General features: G+C 48.2%; 1 protein-coding gene across 1 annotated transcript; it reads right to left on the bottom strand.

Annotated features, from left to right (window-relative positions):
- Positions 1 to 14: 14 nt before the first annotated feature.
- Positions 15 to 16,263, bottom strand: ZFP92 (ZFP92 zinc finger protein). Its single transcript, XM_061408936.1, has 2 exons — positions 16,131 to 16,263; positions 15 to 5,897 (listed from the first exon to the last, which is right to left on the bottom strand). The coding sequence occupies exons 1-2, from the start codon at positions 16,141 to 16,143 to the stop codon at positions 4,675 to 4,677; spliced, it is 1,236 nt and encodes a 411-aa protein (XP_061264920.1). The 5' UTR covers positions 16,144 to 16,263; the 3' UTR covers positions 15 to 4,674.
- Positions 16,264 to 22,202: the final 5,939 nt, after the last annotated feature.

Below are 22,202 nucleotides of genomic sequence, written 5' to 3'. Positions count from 1 at the left end.
GTCCACACAAAAAATTGCACACAAAACTTCACAGCAGGTTTATTTGTATAGGCCAAAGCTTGGAAAACCCAAGAATGTACCAAAATCATTTTGATCCATTCAGACAATAAGACTAGTACTTAGTGATTAAAAAATGAAGAACTTACAAACACACAACAACCTGGATGAACTTCAAAGTCATTATGCTGAGAGTCAGGCAAGATTTCAATTACACAGAATTCTAGAAAAGGCAAACCAATGTGGAGTGACAGGAAGAACAATCGCTGTGAGAAGCGGGGGTGGCAAGAAGGGGTAGGAAGGAGTGAGCACTGGGGCATACAAGGTAACTTTTTGGGGTGATGGACATACATTCACCATCTTCACTGCTGTGGTTTTACAGGTGGATATGTATCAAAACTCATCCAATTGTACACTCTGAATATGTGCAGGTTTTGAAAGATGAACCAGCAACCTTCAAATCCTAGAGGACCCTTGTGTTGTGATGTCATGGACACACTGTGGCTAGCACAAGAGGAAACCATATAAGTACAGGTACAAGTGGGAACTGACTTGAGGGAATAAATGGCAGCAAGCCACGACCCAGGGTGCTTTGCAAATTTGGCCACTCCTGTCTGCCCTTCCCCGCCCCTCCAGTACTCTGTCCTTTTGTCCACTTTCTGCATGGAAAATTCTTCAGAACTGTCTAGATGACTCCAGTGTACACTTAGTGGTCTTCAATGTGTAAATTCACAAACTCTAGCAGTTATCATCTGCAACTTTTTTCTTCCTTGATCTTAGAATAATTCTCTCATGTTACAAAAAACTGCTCTTCTTCAGGAGCCAGCTATAGACCACGCTTCTTCGTCTGACACTCCTAGCTGTTTGTGCACTGGTTCTAATGACTCTTTACCCCATGTCTGCCCTACAGAAAGCCCTCCATCCTCCCAGAAATCCCATGATCTCTACTCGTCTTCAAAGTTCACCTGGTACTAAGTTCTACCCTGACCTCCACACAGCACTTTGCTACCTAACCAGGGAAAGACTCAGCATCCTGAACTGAAAGCTGCCGTGTCCCCCTACCGAGGCAGGAATGGCAAAAGCAGGGTCCTGGCCCCTCTGGAACTGTTCACAGGGAGTTGCCTCCAGCCTGGGCATCCTGCTTCCCCTAGGCTGCCACAGCATGGGCCAGAACCAGCCCCAAGAGTGAGGGGGAAGCCATCCAGTAAAGAGTTAGAAACTAAGGACATTCAACAACAATGGCAACAGAATCCTGAGCCCCCTTCTCAGGCACCAGGCAGCTTCACAAAGGGGAACAAGCCTTGCAGGCAATGTAAGCAAAAGGTCTAAGACACCAGGTCACTGATGGGGTGCTCTGCCTTCCTGTTCTAGGAGTCCCAGTGGCCTTGGGTGGCTGCCCTTGGTCTCTATGCAGCTCCGCTTGGAGGGGTCCTGGCTTCCCTTCACGCCCAGACACACTGTCTTGGCTCCCCCTCCCCCAGTCTAGGTCAGCACCCTTTCCTGAGACCTTTCACCAAACTGCTGTTACTTCAAACCAACACCCAGACCTTCCTTATCTGTTTACACCCAAAGTCAAATAATTCAGTTGGGACAGTTGACCAGTTATGAGAAGATACTGCCGCAGCACTTAAACAGCTCTTAAAAAGTGTCCCAAATTTGGAAGAGCAAATCATGTGCTACAGGCTGATCCAGCATCCGACAGGGTCATCTTCGGAGCTGAAGCCCAGTCCAGAAGTGTGGAGTGTGAATTTTGTTGGGGGGCAGGTGGTGAAAAGCAGGCAAGACATTCCCCAACAGTCTCAGCTTTTACACTCCAGTCGTCATCAGAAAGCAAGTGCGGGCCACAATTGCAGTTCCCCACCTAGCGAGAGGGGAGCCCGATTTCAAAGCATGGTAGAAGGCAAATAGCAAGCATCCTCTCTGGACACTCTGGATGATTCCATGTGATACCCGTTTAGTTCCTGATGAATACCCGATTGATTACCACCACATGTGCTAATGAAGAGGCGTGAAAATCTAATGAAGAGGAGTGAGATGAAATGGAGAAATGCCAAACCAAAGATGCATCACTTATACATGTCATATATCTGGGTAAGCACTTAGAAACCCTGGAGCCTTTCAGGGCACTGAGACCAGAGCACACGTTCCTGGCATCTCTGCTTGCATCTCTCCAGGCAAGTCCACTTTCTGTTGAAAAATCAGACATCACCACCTGTACCCCCAGTATCTAGTCATCTCTAGGTGGGTACCAAGGTAAAAAAAGGTGCTCACGTTCAAAATTTAGTCAGCTTATCCAGTGGAACCAATGGGATGATGCTGTACTGGGGAGATACACCTTTTCTTTATTAAAAGTTGGTTACTGACCCATAGGAGTGAAGCCATTCACTTTCTAGAGCGATGGAAATGGATAGCATTGTGCATGGATTTACGCTCCTTCCGGGTCCGTCATGAAGCAATTGTTGCCCCTATCCTGGGTCCTCAGCTGAACAAAAAGGGGACCAGAGCCCAAGCACATGGCCTCAGGCCCCTATCCCCTGCCCTTTGTGGGGATGGGCTTCCTGAAGCCCTGCTGCCTTAAGACAGATTGTCTGGCACCTCAGACGAACAACACACTTCCCAGTGACCTCACCACAGAGTCCAAAGACAACACTCCTTTAAAATGTCTTTTTCTAGTGGAAAATCCAAAGCTGCAAATACTTTCCACTGCCAAAAGGTAAGGTTGGAGCCAACTGTGGTCTAAAACCTGAGGTCAATGTGCTAAGGGGACAAGATTCATTTCACAAATATTTACTAAATGCTGGGCTCAAAGACAACGTGACACACAGAGCAAAAAGAGGCTGAAATAAAAGCAAGTTACAACAACTAAAGAACTTTTCCTAAGTCACAAATGTGTACAAGTGATGGTCATGTAACTGTATGAAATGACTTGATCTCTATCTCCTTCTCTCCCTCTCACTTTCAGAGTCGTTCAAGCAGTGGGCGCTCCAAGCAGCATGTGCAGGAGCCCTACATTTCCAAGCCCAGTTTCTGGCAGGGGAAGTACGTGCTTCTCAGAGGCCCAGAGGGGGAAATCTCCAGCACACCCACCACCTGCCTGCCCTCTGGCAGCCCGTGCGACTGAGCCAAAGACCCTGGCGGGTGATGAAGGGGGCTGGCAGGTGGCGATCCAACTGGGATGCAGGGCTGAGAAGGGCAAGGGGCAGAATTCCTGGTCCCAGCTCTGGGGACAGTGTGGGCAGAACAATCCAGACCTGCCAGCAATTTCCCCCCAGGCAGCACAAACTCTCCCCTGCAGAGTCTCTGTGGGTAGGGTGGGCAGAGGGTGGCCTGCAGTAAAGTGCCATTTGAAGGCTTCACCCTGTCTCTGCAGGGATAGGGGAGGGGGTGAGAAGACGAGCCAGGCTTGCCAGCAAGCTAATTGACCGTCAGGCCTGAGGTAGGCCCCTTTCTCCTTCCTGAGGTCTTCTGAGAGGGTGGAAGGATTCTTATTTAAGGGGCGATTCCCTGACACTCCCCTATAGCAAAAATTTCTACTATGACTTACATTACACCTGAATGCAGAAACATCGAAAGCAACTGAACCTCTAATATTGTAACAAACATCATGTGAAAGCAAGAGCCATTACTGGGCTTGCTCTGTGCAAATTCCTAACCTGGCCTGCTTTCCTCCTGATCAGCACTAGGCATGAGGGGCTGCTGTTTCAGGGGGAGAAGCAACTTAAGTTGGGCGCTTTAGGCACTGAGGGTGGGGAGGAGGAGCAGACAGACCAGCCCGGCCCTTGCAGGCTGAATCTGGAGGCAGTGGGTGGGGTGAGCCAGGGTGCGGGTAGGAGATGAAAGGCAGCAGGGCAGCTGGTGGCAGTTGGGAGGGACCTGAGCCCAAGGGCTCCTCTCTCTGAGAGGGGAAGCCGAGAGTCCCCAGGCCTCATCCTCTTTGAAGGGCCCAGGGAAGCTGTCCTCCCAAATCCCCCGAGCTCCAAAAAGATGGGTCCTGGGTGCTGCTTCTCCTGGAAGCAGCTGGCGGTGCCCGTGGGAGGCTGCGGCTTTCAGGCACAAAGTCAAATGGCCTGGAAAAAGTATGGGCCACTGCTCAGCACAAAAGCAGGGTGTCCTGTGAATTACCCCCTGGGGAGATGCCACTCTCCGTGGGCTGACGTGTGGGCACACAAAGAGGGCACGAGCAGTTTACCATCGCAGTCTCTGAGTCCTTTCTCAGACCATTTCTGATGAATTTTAGGTGATGTCACAGTCCAGCCACAGCCTCGATGTGGAGCCCACAATTTTGAGTGCTGCTAAGTCCCTTCCACTACTAAGCTTTTAAAGGATTAAAGTGCTCTTTGTGTCTTCTACCTGAAAACACTAACAACTCTTGGGATGAAGTGAAGGCCCCCTATGAGATGATATGGGTCACTACTTAACTCAAAGCACTCGCTCCCTCCCACCCACAGCACGCAGGCCCCAGGCACAAGGGGCAAGGGCATTTTCAGCTGCTCCAGTGAGGAATACAAATGTGATAAGGGGCCAGTCTTCGGTGCAGTCTCTGGGGTACAACTGCATCATCAACGAGGGAAGGGAGGGGGACTAGGAGGGCTCATCTTAAAGTCAGCCTTCCTGCAGAGCACCCAGTCAGATGGCAGTGCTGGGGCAGTGGCACAGCTGGAGTCTTGAAGGTGATTCTCATTCTCTGGGCGGGACTCTGCAGTGGCTCTTTGGAGGTCCTGGCAGGCCAGGTCCATCTCTTGAGTTGTTCCCTTCCAAGAGGTTCTGGTGAATTCTCGGCTGCTGGTCAGGCTGTGGTTTCTCCTTGGAGGCCTGGTTGCAGTCATCACAGTGGCCGCAGGCACAGGGCTGTGGGCGGCTGTGGGTGCGCCAGTGCTTCAGGAAGGCAGAACTGTGGTGGAACGCCTTTCCGCACTCTTGACACACGTAAGGTCTCTTCTCAATGTGCACTATCTGGTGGTTGAGGAGGTTGAATCGCCGGCTGAAGGTCTTCCCACACTCACTGCACTCATAGGGCTTCTCACCGGTGTGCACCGGGCGGTGCTGGCTGAGGCCTGAATGCCCCCGGAAGGCCTTTCCACACTCCTTGCACATGAATGGCTTCTCTTCCTTGTGGACACGCTGGTGGTGAATGAGCTGGGAGATGCCCTTGAAGGCTTTTGGGCACTGGCTGCATGTGTAGGGCTTCTCACTGCTGTGCGTGCGTTGGTGCTCAATTAAGTTGGAGCTCCTGGTGAAGGCCTTGCCACACACATCACAGGAGTAGGGCCGCTCACCGCTGTGGATGCGCTGGTGCTCCGTGAGTGTGAATTTGCGCCCAAAGCGTTTCCCACATTCATCACACCCATAGGGCTTCTCGCCAGTGTGGATAATCTGGTGTTTCATGAGGCTGGAGCCACGTGTGAAAGTCTTTCCACACTCACCACATGTATAGTGCTTCTCACCGCTGTGGGTGCGCTGGTGCTCTGTGAGTGAGAACTTGTGCTGAAAATGTCTCCCACACTCACCACACTTAAAGGGCTTCACGCCACTATGGATGACTTGGTGCTTGACAAGGCTGGAGTTCCGGGTAAAGGATTTCCCACACTGCTGACACACGAACCGCCTCTCCGTGTCTTTGAAACTCGGCTGCCTTACAACCAAATCCTGCTTACCTCCGCAGCTGCTTCCCTGCATCTCTCTTTCCTCACCTGGGGAGCTGCCTTGGCCTTTCTCCTCAGGAGGGTCACCCCTGCTGGAACTTGTCTGTGGACAACAGGCATTTTTCTGTCTGTGCTCAAGTGTTTCCTCCGACTGCCCGGTTACCTGGCCCATGTTGCCAACCTGAAGATTGGCCCCTGGGAGTTCTTCTGGACAATTTTTCTCCTTTGAAATTGGCAGCTTGCTATTCATCCTGTCACCTGGAAAGACATAGAGAGCACCAAGTGTCACTACCTTCCTGGGTCTCAATTTAGGTTTGTTCTTTAACCCTCACCCTCACTCCAAGGCTGAGAAGAGCTGAATCAGGAGTTGAGGACATGGGAGAGAAAGCAAGATGACCATCAGCAGACAGGAAGGCAAGAGGGGAGGAGGTAGCAGTGAGCTAAAAACAGAAGAGCTGTTGTGAGACAGAGGATTCCATGGCAGATTTAAAACTGCCATGAAAGAGAAGGTCCAACCCAAAGTGACCATGCCACCCTCCATCAACTGCTGCTCTTTGCCAATGGCTCAGGCAAGCCAGTAGAGCTCCCCTCACTCGTACATCCCTGTGGTGATCCTTATTCTGTGGATATCTGCTACCCACGGTTTCTCTCCTTGCTCTAGCTGGATGATCAGCTGAGGCTTGGAGAATAAAAATCCTGTCCATGGAGAAGAAGGTTAATCACTCCTGGACTCAGTCCAGCATTAGTACCTTCAGGACCAGAGAATAAAGAACTTTCTAGAAAGTGTCACTGGGAAGGTCCTGAAAAAAGGCACAGTCCCTCTAGGGGCAAAGAGCTCTGAGTGTATGAAGAGGCTTGGAGTGTATGAAGAGTCTTAAGTAGGTGGTGATTTGGGCCAAGAAGATAACCATATTATTATTTGGCCTGAAAGATGGGCAGCCTTGTGGGAAGTGGGGAGTTAGTGTAGAGACACTGAAGGACAGACAGAGGGCTGGAGTAAAGCTGCAGGGGGTATCAAGAAGTGAACAGAGCTGAAAGGCTGCCTGTTTCACCATGTAAGAGAGGAGATGTCTCTGTTCCTTACACCAAACCTCACTGCCTGGTGAGGGGCAGAAACAACCAAGGGGGGGACAGTGGAGGAGCCTTTGCCAGCTTTTACCAGATGCCTCCAGACTGGAAAACCAAGTCCTGGGCCTCTATGCCCTGGGCTGTATATGGCTTGATGCAAGGAACAGATGCTTCTAAACTCTATAATATGAAATGTACATAAAAGGCAACCTTGGTAAAAATAAGTATAAATTAATGCATATAAATTTTCAAGCATAACTTGCACTTATCTTTTGGGTAGATGAGGTTTAGTTAACCCCCGATTTTATATCAAAATACCTATAGGCCTAAAACCATTTAGATAAAACTGTCTTTGAGGTAAAAGCTGGACACCAGTGTATTACTGACTGATGGGGAAATGCATTTATTCTTAGAATCATAGTAACTAGCAAGAAAAGGAACTCAGAAATAAACTGAGTTCTGAGACAGGATGGGGGCCTGACTGTGTGCAGGATCCTTACCCAGTGACACCAAATGGTGGTGATTCTCTAGCATCACTTGCTTGTACAGCTTCCTTTGTCTGTGATCCAGAAGCTTTCATTCTGTCTTGGTGAAGTACACGGCAACATCCTCAAAAGATACTGGCACCTAAAACAAGCCATTGCTGTGGTTTCAGGGGAATTTACCCCCATGGGTCCCAGGATGAGCTGGCAGCAACAAAAAACATGGATCGTGGTGGGGCCCAGAGAGCTCAGCAAGAGCTGTGACAGTGGGACAGGAAAATGCAACAGATGGAGGCTGATGCTGGGGGGGGCGTGCCAGGCCAAGGTGCTGGAGCCCCACTCACCTTGGGTCTGGCTGTCAGGATGGCTGCCATCTTGGGGGCACAGGGATGCTAAGGGGGTGGAGAGAGACTGATGTGAGCTGAGCCTATGCACTGTGTGACCTTGTCCAGATAAGGCCCCAATCAGAGCTGCTAACAAAATTCAATGCATAACACTTTCCAAAGCTGAGCTTCTGTCCCGTCTCCTCAGGAGACAAGGATTCCATCTCTCCTCATGCTGGACCCGCCTAGCCAGGCTGCCAGACTGTTAAGGGAGTGTCTTTCTTCTTTCCTTTTCTCACTTCCTTCCTCTCTCAGCCCTCCTACCACATGACTAGCCCCTCAATCCTGACTTTCAAGCTATCCCTGGAAGCCCCACTGCCACTCCCTTGCCCCTGAGGTCAGAGTTCTTTACATATACATACATATGTATATATATACAATTTTATTTATTTATTTTTGGCTCCTCTGGGTCTTTGCTGCTGCATGGGCTTTTTTCTAGTTGCAACCCCATGGACTGTAACCCACCAGGCTCCTCTGTCCATAGAATCCTCTAGGCAATAATACTGGAGTGGGTTGCAATTCCCTTCTCCAGGGGATCTTCCTGACCCAGGGATCGAACCCAGGTCTCCTGCATTGCAAGCAGATTCTTTACTGTCTGAGCCACTAGGAAGCCTATACATATATTACATATATATATATATATATATATGATTTTATTTATTTTTGGCTGTACTGGGTCTCTGTTGCAGCATGGGCTTTTCTCTATTTGCAGAGAGTGGGAACTACTCTCCAGCTGTGGTGCACGGGCTTCTCACTGAAGTGGCTTCTCTTCAGTAGTTGCAGCATGTGGCCTCAGTAGTTGCAGCTCCTGGCCTCTAGAGCACAGGCTCAGTAGTTGTGGTGCATGGACTCAGTTGCTCTGCAGTATGTGGGTTCTTTCCATCCCAGGGATTGAACCCGTGTGTCCTGCATTGGCAGGCACATTCTTTACCACTGAACCACCAGGGAAGCCCTGCAGAAGGAGATCGAGCTCAGGGGTCTTAAAGAAAAACTTCAAATACACGTCACTTTCACTTGTAAACAGACTTGCTCTCAGAGAAAGAGAAAGACAAAGCTGGTGGAATGCATGATGGAGGCTCCCCCCCTCCAATGCTGGGAGAGAGGGTGCTTTCTGAGAGCACAGGCTGAGAGCTGTGGACTGGGGGTGAGCAAAGAGAGTAGCAGGCAAAGGGCATGGCCCATACCCAGCCCAAAGATGGGCCCCAGCTGGGCCGTTGGGGGAAGAGTGGGTGTCACAGCCTGTTTGAGCCCTGAGAAAGGGCAAGGGGACAGGGTCCCTGGAACAATTTAAATTGCCCCAAATTTACTTATCACCCACAATGAGCTGTCAGTTAACAATGTGCTGTGCTTAGTCGCTTAGTTGTGTCCCACTCTCTGTGACCCCCATGGACTGTAGCCTGCCAGGCTCCTCCATCCATGGGGACTCTCCACACAAGAATACTGGAGTGAGTTGCCATGCCCTCCTCCAGGGGATCTTCCCAACCTAGGGATTGAACCCGGGTCTTCCACATTGCTGGCAGATTCTTTACGGTCTGAGCCACCAGGGAAGCAGAAGTAGTAGAATGATGGGGGAAAAATATCTTAACAAATGACAAAAGAATTCAACTTGAAATGTCCTTGCACCAATTAAAGGAGTACATTTTTATTTTAAAGAAACACCATCAACTGTCAGTGACTAGAGCAAAATTAATACTAAATCACTTGCAAGTAGCTATGAAACTAACCTCCAAGTTGGGACAAAAAGCTTATAACAAACCAATAATTCTTCCCCAAATTGGCAAAGCCAGATGAATACAAAATCATTTCTTAGAAAGCACCTAAGAGTTGCCCAAGCAGTGAGAACAAGAGGGACTAAAGTTCAGGAGATAACCATGGATAATTAATTTAATGTTCTTTTCTTGGACAACTCAAGGCACAGGGAACAGGCTGAGAAATACAGTTTGTCCTGAGCAGAAGTTTAAAGCAGTCTGAGAAGGCTGTAGTAACAAAATCAGAGACATGAGACATCTTAAGCATATGGTTATCTTTTCCTCTCATGGTGTATATGAACTTCTGAAGCTAAAAAGGCCCAAAAACTAAACTGAAAGTCTGAAAAGCAGAGCTCAGGGAACTGATGATACAAAACTTAAGAGTTAAGGAACCTTTAAGGGAAGAAGTCTGGTGAACAAACTAGGTTTTCAGATGAAAGCCCAGAAATAATCAAAGGCAGCTGATACCTTACTAAAACAAAACCCAACCTGCATTCCATTCAGTACCTGCCTGAATTAAGGGGGCTAACTTCCACTTTATCAACCTAGTGAAGAAAGGGTGAAACTTTTCCAGGAGAAGATATAATCTTCAGGAGTATCTATAATTTTAAAGATTCTAAAATATGAATTAAATTAACATTTAATTGTAAATACTGCAGGATTATTTATATTTCTAGCATTTAACTAAAAATAACTACATTACCAAGAAATAGGACCATAAGAACAAACCTCAAAAAGAAGAAACACAACACAAAACAGAACCAAATAAGCAATCTACATATTTGAGTTAACAAACTAAGACATTAAAATATAATTAATATGTTAAAGAAAATAGTGAAAGAGATGGAAGAAATACATGAAAAGATGGCAATTTCCCTAGACAATATCTGTATCAGAAAAGAATCAAAAGGATACTCTTTAACTGAAACGTCTAAAGTGAGCTCAGTAAATGGTATTAATAGGAGATAAGGCTTCCCTCATAGCACAGTTGATAAAGAATCTGCCTGCAATGCAGACCAGGGTTCGATTTCTGGGTCGGGAAGATCCCCTGGAGAAGGGAATGGCAACCCACTCCAGTATTCTTGCCTGGAGAATCCCATGGACAGAGGAGCATGGCAGGCTACAGACCATGGGGTCACAAAGAGTCGGACATGACTTAGCAACTAAACCACCACCAACAGGAGAGTAACACAAAAGTCAGAATTTTGAATTGGATGACATGTCGATACAAAATACCATAAATAAAAGCCCAGACATTAAAAAACAAAAAAGTGGAAAATATAGAAAAGACCAATAAGAGACATATGAAACACTATAACTGAAGATCTATGAAGAAAACAGATCTGAACAAATGTTTACAAGATTTTCTAAATATAAGAGGAAGGTATTAACCAACAGATTTAAGAAGCTCTAAGAATATCAAGCAAGAGAAATTAAAAAAAAGAAAAATTATACAAAGGCACAACATAGTTCCACTGATGAAAACCAAAGAAAAAGAGAAAACTTTACAACCAGCATGGGGGAGAAAGAGTAAGGAGAAGACATAGTACCTTCAAAGGAGCAGTAAGAAGAGTTAGAACTAGAGCTAACTTCAAGGAAAAAAATGGCAGAAATTGGAAAAATAGGATAAAAATCTTAGGCACCACAATTACCATTTGCGTGAGTTATTTTACGACAGGAGGTCCTGGTAAGGAACACATAACCAACAAGCCACCACCAACCAGAAGAGTTCGGAAAAGGCCAAAAGGAGATGTCACATGTCCCAGGATCCTCTTTGCAGGAATCCATTTTGGCTAAGCAATGCATGTGCCACCAGGAAGGGCCCTGAGTCAGAATGACTTGCCAAAGATAACCCAGAAGCTAATCCCACCCATAAAACCCGAGACTGCAGGTCACGTGGCCGAGCAGTTCTCCTGGGTTCCCTTACCCTACTGTTCTCTGCCTGGGTGCCCCTTCTCAGTAAAATCTCTTGTAAAGTCTCAGTAAAGTCTCAGGATGTGTGCCTCCTTGGACAATTCATTTCCGAGTGTCAGACAAGAGCCCACTCTTGGGCTCTGGAAGGGGTCCCCCTTCCTGCAAAACCATGAGGTGAAATGCTGAGGGCTGCTGGCCACATGATGTCATAATGTCTTCCCTATTTACTGCTGGTAACAAGAGATGAAGTGAACCTAAGGGTGGGACAGAGCTGGGATGTCCCCCAGAGGTGGGATGTCCATTCCCTTGGTGGAAGTGCTCAGTAGGGCTCCTGCCAAAGCTTGACCTGATTCTATGCTGCCTTGGGACTCAGCCTCTGGTTTACAGAGGACCTTGGGACAGAGGGATCGGTTAAAGGCACCAAAATGGAGCAGCCAGCACTGATCCAGAAGGTGGGCTGTTTCCTGGTTTCCTCTGCAAATCAGTGTCACAGGGGAAAGAGGAGGCTGGGGAGGGAGATTGTTCTGGATGAAAAAAGAGTTAAGTGGCCAACAGCCAAGTGCAGTGGAAGTCCCTGATGACATGCTAGCATGAACAAAAGAGGAATCAAAGTGGGAGTGGAGGGTGAGGGTGGGGTGACTGCTGCCCACGTGGTGAGTGAATCGTGGACCCCGGGTCAGGGAAGAAAATGTCTTTCTCAAGAGATGCACAGTGAACCATTTGGGGAGAACAGGGCTTGTGAAGTGACTTTCAAGTATTTTAATGAAAACAAAAGAAAGAGAGATGGAAAGAGGGGGAGGGAGAAAGAGAGAGTGAGGGAGGGAAACAAGCACATAAGGCAAGCTGGAGGCCACTGCTAACCCTGGGAGGTGGGTACTGGGCTTGGTTAGACCATTCTACTTGTCCATTTGCTTGACAATGTTCAAAGTTAAAAGGGAAAACAGTCTGGTAGTTCCTTAGTAAGTAAACATAGTTATCATCAGGCCCAGTAGTTCCACTCCTGAGTATATGCTCAAAAAGAAATGAAAACATGTTTTCACAAAAACTTGTCCACTTAAAAAAAAAAAAAAAGAGAAAGAAACCTGTCCACCAAAAGAAAAAAAACTTGTCCACCCATGTGAATTAAGTGCAGAACAACTCATAATCTCCAAAAGGTGGAAACAACCCAAGTGTCTATCAACAGAAGAGTGGAAAACCAACCATGATCTAGACAAAGATGGAACATTATTTGGCCGCAAAGGGGAATGAAACACTGACCCACGCTACCATGTGGGTGAACCTGGTGTCATGATGCTAAGTGAAAAAACCAGACACAGACACAAAAGGCCACATTCTGCATGATCAACCCTGAATATTCACTGGAAGGACTGATGCTGAAGCCGAAGCTCCAATATTTTGGCCACCTGATGCAAAGAGCTGACTCACTGGGAAAGACTCTGATGCTGGGAAAGATTGACGGCAAGTGGAGAAGCGGGCGACAGATGGTTGGATGGTATCACCGACTCAATGGACATGAGTTTGAGCACACTCCAGGAGATGGTAAAAGGCAGGGAAGCCTGGTGTGCTGCAGTGTGCTGCAAAGAGTCGGACACGACTGAGCAACTAAACAACAACTACTGGGTGATTCTATTTATATGATGCAAGATAAGATTTCACAAGAGCTTTCTCGATCGAGCTTTGAGATTATGACTAAAAACTCTTTTCCTCCAATTAAAATAAATAAATTAAATTTAAAAATATTTAAAATAAATATTGTGGGGAAAAAAAAAAAAGAAAAACTCTTTTCCTTTCACCTTCTCAGGCAGTTTGCTAAGCTCCCACCCCACTGACTTCCCATATCAGGGCCCCTCTCTCCTGGGCCACTAAACCCATGGCCCAAATCCCACTTACTGAGGTCTCACACTCTGGGGCCAGGTACCAGACAGCTAGGATAGTCCCTGTGTCCTGGAGCCTGAGAAACCATTCAAACTAGCCACCGCCTAGGGACCCTGTGGACACTAGCTACCATTATCAGGTGCGCCTTCCCGCAGCACTCACCCCTTCTTCTGCATGTCATCTCTCCAGAGTGTCACTGTTCTGTAGCTCACTATAAAAAAAATCTTTAAATCTTATAAAACATATGACATATCCAGAGAGTCATAGGTAGATCCAGGGAGTCAGAGAGCCAGGGGCTTGGATTGGGTGGGGTGGGGTGACTGCTTCTTTTCAGGGTGATCAAAGTGTTTGGAAGTTGCTACTGGTGACAGTTGCACAGTGTTGCCAATATACTTAATGTCACTGTCAAGGGATTCTCTTTTACCATGTTCACTGGGAAACCACCATCATTCACTAAGAGGCCCGCACAAGCTGAAGGGGCGTGTGTGTGTGTGTGGAATACTGATATTAGCAAGGGTTTTCAGACTATTGCCAAATTGTTTTCAAACACATCACAACCTTATTTTTTTCTCTATCATGACTGTACTGCCAGGTCACCATCCATTTTGAAAAACACAGAAAAACTTAAAGGAAGAGGTGTTTTCTCTAATCCTATATCCCAAGTTGTGCTGCAAGCCCTCAAGAGAGAAGACACTTGAACTGTGACTACCCAAGAGAAACATGTCATGGACAGTTCACTGGTGGACAGAGACCGATGCTCAAGTTCAGTATCACAAGGCGCATCAGAGGTGCCAGCCAGCAAGCTGGTTACACACAGCAGTGTCTATCCTTGGGACCTAGCACCCCACTGGGAGCATAGTTTCAAATCCTAGGAAGAAACATGACAAGCCCTGTGCTCACAGACCCTGTGTGTGTGTGTGTGTGTGTGTGTTAGTTTCTCAGTCGTGTCCGACTCTGCCACCCCATGAGCTATAGCCTGCCAGGCTCCTCTATCCATGGAATTCTCCAGGCAAGAACACTGGAGTGGACTGCCACTCCCTTCTCCAGAGGATCTTCCTGACCCAGGGATCAAACCAGGGTCTCCTGCATCGCAGGCAGATTCTTTACCGTTTGAACTACAGGAAAGTCCTTTTCACAGACCCTAATGCCCTAAAAGCCCCGGGTAGGAACAGTGTGACCTTCTCAAGCAGGAATGGAAGAAAAGATATGGAAGGAGCTTGTAGAACTGGAGGGTGGCTTCTCCCGAGACACTTTGGCCTCTCCAGAGTAGGGGAGAAGCTGAAGGATGATTCTAGGCCCCGGGGCTCGGGTTTCCCAGAGATAGGACACCAGGTATGCAGGTGAGGGCCTCTCAGATAGCAGCACTTGGGGCAAGGAGCTGGGAAGGTCCCAAGAGTCTGGGGAACCCGGCAGCCCCTTCCAGGCTGGTCCACCCCACAGAGGGGAGGCAGACTCCCCGTCACTGGCTGAGCCTGGCTGGGGGCCGCGGGATGGAGACAGGTGGAAACGTGGGCACCAGAGGGAGAAGCAGAGGGCTTCAGTGCTGATGTCTTCTGAAGACCACGAGATGGGGCTATTTCCCCAGAAAAAGAAAACGGAAACAAACACCAGGGAAGGCATGCAGCAGTCCCACTGAGGGCGGGTCAGGGAATTGGGGCTTTGTCATCCACCGAGAGGAACGCACGGGGCCACAAGGGTTGGCTGCCTTCTGCCCTGCTGGAACTTCCTCTGGGCTTTAGTAATTCAAGACCCCAAATGCTCAGTGCCAGGCAGCCTTCCCGGATCGTGTCACCTGCCAGCCACCCAGAGGAAAGGCCTGAGGACCAGTCTGAGAGCTGCTCGGGGCCAGCAAAGGCCTCTGGGAGCAACCTCGCAACCCGGGTCTCCAGGCTCTGCTCTTTGCGTGGGTGGGGGTGGGGAACAGAGAGATGCTACCTGTTCCCAGCCCTTCATGGAGTGCCTATCTCACTCATGTGGAGAAGCTTCCGGACCTTGCCCTCTTCTGCTCCACACTAGCCCAGAGTGGCTCTTGCCTTTGCACTGGCTGTTGCCTCTGGCCCCAATGATCTTTCACCTCCGTTCAGTTTTTCCAAAAGGTTGCCTTCTAACCACACTGCTTAAACCCGCACCTGACCTCTCTTCTCTATTTCTGCCTCGCAGCACTTAGCACTGGTTAATATACTCTGTGATTCTTTTCTGTTTGCTTATTTTTAAAATTAACTCATTTAATTGGAGGCTAATTACTTTGCAATGCTGTAGTGGTTTTGGCCATACATTGACTCTGTGGTTCTTAATTCCAAACGTCGACTCTTTCTTGCCCATTTCTTGCCACTAGAATCGGATCCCTCCCCCCCACCCAGTCCACAGCAGGGATTTGCGGGTTTTGTTCCCCAAGGCTGGATCTGCAGTGCCCGCTGCAGCCTGGCCCCCGGGAGTGCTTGGCTGTTGTCTGGGGGCCGGAGGGCTGGCACTGCTACCTCTGTCCAGAGCCCGGCATGCTTTGCCGCTCGGCCCCTGGCTTCCTCTTCTCACACCTTCTCGGCGTGTGCTTGGCCCCGCTAACATCCCTCACCACCCAGGAACACAACGCCCCACCCACCGAGAACCAAAGGGGGCCGGTCCAGGGACCTCAGGGGCTCACGTTCGCGGACAGTTGGCTGGGGTGTCCCTGGGCGGGAGTGCCGCGACCTGACGCAGAGGGGCAAAATCCAAACTTACTCGCGTCGCGACGCTCTCCGAGCAGCCCTAGAGTCAGCCGCGAACCGCAGTCGGAGGAGAGAAACCGAGAGGAAAGGGGAGGGAAGCCCCGAGGGCTTTTTCGGCAGCTCTCCGCGCTCGCCACCTCCCAGGGAGTCCCTAACCACCTGCTGAGACCTGACTCGCGGGCTTCTGAGCCGTCCTTCCGTTCCTCCCCGCACCGCGCCCCCGTCCCTGCCTCGGAGAAAGTTCGAGGCCAAGGCCACCACCTCTGAGCAGCCCTCCAGGGCACCACCCTCAGGGGGCGACGGGGCTTGACTTTACCCTTGGGTGCCATGCAGGAGGCGCGTCCTGCACAGTAGTCCGTCTGTTCAGCTCCAACTTGCTGGGGCCGGGGCACTAGCAGGGCCGGGGCGGCTCGGCGTGGGATGGGGCGTGGTGGGGGGCAAGGAGCATGCGCAGCACAGCAGGAGGGAGGCCCGGCCCCGCATCCACCCTCGGCGCGCCCCGCGGGGGGTCTGGCTTGGCTCCCTGTGTCCCCCGGGGCACTTCCGCTTTCAGTCTGGGCTGCTTAGAGAACTTGGGGGTCGCAGTCAGTCCAAGACCATCCCCCAGGGGGCAGGGGAGGGGCAGTGTTAGCCGCGCACCTCCCATGTCTCAAGACTGCAGGGCTTTACTTTTCGTCTGTCTGTCCATCCGTCCATTCATCTAGGGCTCACAGAATCCCTGGGGGGGCAGTCAGCACCAAGTGGCTCAGACACAGCACCTCAGTATAGGGCCAGCCCATTTGAGGCAGAAGGGTGAAGCTAAGAAAGTGGGGGGCAGTGAGAGGGGATTTGGGGAGACCAGTGGACAGACAGACGGAGGAGTAGTGAAGAGCTACTGCGTGCTTTGGTCTTCCCTTGGGTCCCCCCAGGGCCTTGGAATCTGCATTTTCCCGCAGGACTGGGGTTGGAATCCAGGGCTGAATGCACATGACTGCCCTTGGGCATGATGAGTTCCTCCCAAAGTTAAGAATAGGAAAAAGGCTGTGGAAGAAAATCCACAACAAAAAGCACCAGGACTGCCTGTTCTGTTTCTCCCGGCCCTGGTCATTGGGAATTAAGCATGAGGTGGGGACCCTTCCTTCCACAAGCAGAGCACAGGACTGCACAGAGAAGCCCTCCCCATGCTTTTGCTCCCAGGACAGCAGCTGCCTGACCCTGGGTTTAGGAGGAAAGCTGGGACCCCTGACTTGGGTGCTTCTGGCCTCAGGGAGCAGGGTTCTCAGGAGGCCAAATGCAGCATAGCTTCAGGGCCCCATCCCTGGATCAGAGGCAGGGATGCACATCTTGTGCAGATGTGATGAAATTAAGAATCCTCAACACGAGATCATTCTGGATGATTCAGTTCAGTTCAGTCGCTCAGTTGTGCCCGACTCTTTGTGACCCCATGAATTGCAGCACATCAGGCCTCCCCGTCCATCACCAACAACCAGAGTTCACTCAAACTCACGTCCATTGAGTCGGTGATGCCATCCAGCCATCTCATCCTCTGTCGTCCCCTTTTCCTCCTGCCCCCAATCCCTCCCAGCATCAGAGTCTTTTCCAATGAGTCAACTCTTTGCATGAGGTGGCCAAAGTACTGGAGTTTCAGCTTTAGCACGATTCCTTCCAAAGAACACCCAGGACTGATCTCCTTTAGAATGGACTAGTTGGATCTCCTTGCAGTCCAAGGGACTCTCAAGAGTCTTCTCCAACACCACAGTTCAGAAGCATCCATTCTTCGGCGCTCAGCTTTCTTCACGTCCAACTCTCACATCCATACATGACTACTGGAAAAACTATAGCCTTGACTAGATGGACCTTTGTTGGCAAAGTAATGTCTCTGCTTTTGAATATGCTATCTAGGTTGGTCATAACTTTCCTTCCAAGGAGTAAGCGTCTTTTAATTTCATGGCTGCAATCACCATCTGCAGTGATTTTGGAGCCCAGAAAAATAAAGTCTGACACTGTTTCTACTGTTTCTCCATCTATTTGCCATGAAGTGATGGGACCAGATGCCATGATCTTCCTTTTCTGAATGTTGAGCTTTAAGCCAACTTTTTCACTCTCCACTTTCACTTTCATCAAGAGGCTTGTTAGTTCCTCTTCACTTTCTGCCATAAGGGAGGTGTCATCTGCATATCTGAGGTTATTGATATTTCTCCCGGCAATCTTGATTCCAGCCTGTGCTTCTTCCAGCCCAGCATTTCTCATGATGTACTCTGCATATAAGTTAAATAAGCAGGGTGACAATATACAGCCCTGATGGACTCCTTTTCCTATTTGGAACCAGTCTGTTGTTCCATGTACAGTTCTAACAGGTGCTTCCTGACCTGCATATAGGTTTCTCAAGAGGCAGGTCAGGTGGTTTGGTGTTCACATCTCTTTCAAAATTTTCCACAGTTTATTGTGATCCACACAGTCAAAGGCTTTGGCGTAGTCAATAAAGCAGAAATAGATGTTTTTCTGGAACTCTCTTGCTTTTTCCATGATGCAGTGGATGTTGGCAATTTGATCTCTGGTTCCTTTGCCTTTTCTAAAACCAGCTTGAACATCTGGAAGTTCACGTATTGCTGAAGCCTGGCTTGGAGAATTTTGAGCATTACTTTACTAGCGTGTGAGATAAGTGCAATTGTGCAGTAGTTTGAGCATTCTTTGGCATTGCCTTTCTTTGGGATTGGAATGAAAACTGACCTTTTCCGGTCCTGTGGCCACTACTGAGTTTTCCAAATTTGCTGGCATATTGAGTGCAGCACTTTCACAGCATCATCTTTCCGGATTTGAAATAGCTCAACTGGAATTCCATTACCTCCACTAGCTTTGTTTGTAGTGATGCTTCCTAAGGCCCACTTGACTTCACATTCCAGGATATCTGGCTCTAGGTGAGTGATCACACCATCGTGATTATCTTGGTCGTGAGGATCTTTTTTGTACAGTTCTTCTGTGTGTTCTTGCCACCTCTTCTTAATATCTTCTGCTTCTGTTAGGTCCATACCATTTCTGTCCTTTATCGAGCCCATCTTTGCATGAAATCAGGTGAGCCCTAAATCCAATGACAAGTGTCCTTAAAGGGACAGAAGAGGAGAGAGAGACACACACAGAAGAGAAGCCACATGAAGGCAAACACAGAGACTGGAGGGATGTGACCACAAGCCAAGGGATGCCTGGAGCCCCACAAAATGAAAGAGGCAAGGAACCTGGAGCCTTTTGAGGGAGCACGGCCCTACTGGCACCTTGATTTGGGGCTTCTGGCCTCAAGAGCCAGGAGAATAAATTCCTCTTGTTTTAAGCCACCTGATTTGTGGTTATTTATTGCTGCATCCGTAGGAAATTCATCCACTAGGGAATGGATTGAGGCAGTTGACACAAGGGGCTGGACGTTTGTATCCCAAATTAGCAACTAGTAATGGGATGTGTGCTAAGTGCAACCTTGGGGAAGGCAGCTTTTGTGGTTTTGGGCAATTCTTAGAGAGCCTTGGCATCCAACCTTCACAGAAGGAGGGAGTGAAAGCCTGAGGTGGGGTGGGAGCCTGTTGGAGTGCACCCCACATCCGCCACACTGTGGAATGGCTGAGTGTCCTCAGTATGTATCAGGAGATTCATTTCCTTCTAGAAGTTTCCCAGTTTTTGTTTTTTTGAGGCTTTTTTATTTTTTTCTTACTCAAAAATGCTTCATTTTTTATTTAGAATTTTTTTGAAATAGAACATCTTGTATTATAGCAATTGTATTAAAAAAATCTTTCTGCAAAGAAAACTCAGGCCCACAAAGAGGTACTACAAGGAAGGAAAATTATGAGCCAATCTCTCTTATAAACACAAATGCAAAAATTCTAAATAAAATATTAGCAAATTGAATCCATAAACCATTTGAGATCATTTAAGTTTAGAAAAAGTAGGAAATCAATCAATAAAATCAGCCATATTAATAAAATAAAGGAGAAAGACTATGTGATCATTATTTTGCCAAATGCAAAAAACAAAAAAAGAGATTTTGATAGAATTTAATAACCATTCATTTTTTAAAAAAACTTTTCAGGGTGGGGAGCAATCCAACAATAGAAGAGACTTCCTTAATGTCCTATTTAGCTTTCTGACTCTGTTCTTGTGCTTTCAACACTTCCACAACAATCTTCTACTCAATAAGGAAAGTGTGCTTGATTCTGTCACGGACACATTTAGCATGCATGGACCCACCATAGGCTCGGCTGACATGTTTCTTCATTTTAGACAACTTCATGAGAACTTAGGTCTCACAGCACGAACGCCCCTAAGTCTGCCTGGGCACACACCACACGTGGATTTTGGTGCTTTCCCAACCTTCTTGGTATAAAGATAAACAATTCTATTACCAGGGGTTCGGGACAGCCTGGTTTTGTTAGAAGCTGTATTGTAGGCACCATCATGAATGCCTCTAGATGCCTTCTCCAGAAGGTCTCCCAGTTTTTTTTAATGAAGAATTTCAAACACATGCCCAGCCTAGAGAAAGTCATGTAACAGAAATCTGTGGATGCACCCGGCAGTTCCAGCAGCAATCCACCCAGGCCCGTCCTACTCTGTCTTTCCTCCATCCACCTCTCCTTATTGTGGCAGGAGTGAGGGTGGGGCGGGTGCAGGCAGAGACAGTGCCCTGAAGGCAGCAAGCCCTGATTCAGCTACTCTGCAGTGAGTCCCAGGGATCCTATTGGGGAAGGGGCCTGGAAAAGTCCAGGGCGAAGCCAAGCCTCAGGAAGGAGGGAGGGCCCAAGCCAGTGGTGGGAGGTGGCCTGGGAGGTGTGTGGAGCCTTGAGTGGTGTCCTCCCAACTCCAGACACTAAGGGAGTGACAGACAAAGCCCAAACCTGATGGCAAGCCATTACATTTAGAATGCATACACAACAAGGAGAAAAGGGAACCCTTACACTGTTGGTGGGAATGCAATCTAGTACAGCCCCTATGGAGAACAGTGTGGAGATTCCTTAAAAAACTGGAAATAGAATTGCCATACAACCCAGCAATCCCGCTGTTGGGCATACACACGGAGGAAACCAGAATTGAAAGAGACACGTGTACCCCAGTGTTCATTGCAGCACTGTTTACAATAGCCAGGCAGTGGAAGCAACCTAGGTGTCCATCAGCAGACGAATGGATAAGAAAGCTGTGGTACATATACACAATGGAATATTACTCAGATAGTAAAAAAAGTGCATGTGAATCAGTTCTAATGAGGTGGATGAAACTGGAGCCTATTATACAGAGTGAAGTAAGTCAGAAAGAAAAATACCAATACAGTATATTAATGCATATATACGGAGTTTAGAAAGATGGTAATGATAACCCTGTATGCAAGACAGCAAAAGAGACACAGATGTAAAGAACAGACTTTTGGACTCTGTGGGAGAAGGAGAGGGTGGGATGATTTGAGAGAATAGCATTGAAACACGTATATTACCATATGTGAAATAGATCGCCAGTCCAGGCTTGATGCATGAGACAGGGTGCTCAGGGCTGGTGCACTGGGATGACCCTGAGAGATGGGATGGAGAGGGAGGTGGGAGGGGGAGTTCAGAATTGGGGGGGTGCATGTACACCCATGGCTGATTCATGTGAATGTATGGCAAAATCCACCACAATATTGTAAAGTAATTAGCCTCCAATTAAAATAAATAAATTAATTTACAAAAACAAACAAACTGGATATATAACTGCTGTATGACCCAGCAATCCCACCGCTGGGCATACACACCGAGGAAACCAGAATTGAAAGGGACACGCGTACCCCAATGTTCATTGCAGCACTGTTTACAATAGCAGGGACATGGAAGCAACCTAGATGGCCATTGGCAGACGAATGGATAAGAGAGCTATGGTACATATACACAATGGAATGTTACTCAGCTATTAAAAAGAACACATTTGAATCAGTTCTGATGAGGTGGATGAAACTGGAGCCTATTATACAGAGTGAAGTAAGCCAGAAAGAAAAACACCAATACAGTATATTAATGCATATATATGGAATTTATGCAGTCCATGGGGTTGCAGAGTTGGACATGACTGAGTGACTGAACTGAACTGATGGAATTTAGAAAGACAGTAACGATGACCCTATACGCAAGACAGCAAAAGAGACACAGATATAAAAAACAGACTCTGTTCTTTTTGGACTCAGTGGGAGAAAGCAGGGGTGGGATGATTTGAGAGGATAGCATTGAAACATGTACATTACCATATGTGTTATGTGATATTACCATATGTGATATTACCATATGTGATAAAGGAAATGGCAACCCACTCCAGTATTCTTGCCTAGGAAATCCCATGGACAAAGTCTGAGCCTGGTGGGGGACAGTCCACGGGGTAACAGAGTCAGACACAACTTAGCAACTGAGCACAT

Source organism: Bos javanicus, chromosome X, assembly GCF_032452875.1.
Source record: "Bos javanicus breed banteng chromosome X, ARS-OSU_banteng_1.0, whole genome shotgun sequence".
Classification (NCBI taxonomy): Eukaryota; Metazoa; Chordata; class Mammalia; order Artiodactyla; family Bovidae; genus Bos; species Bos javanicus.
This window is presented reverse-complemented; position numbering and strand designations above follow the sequence as displayed.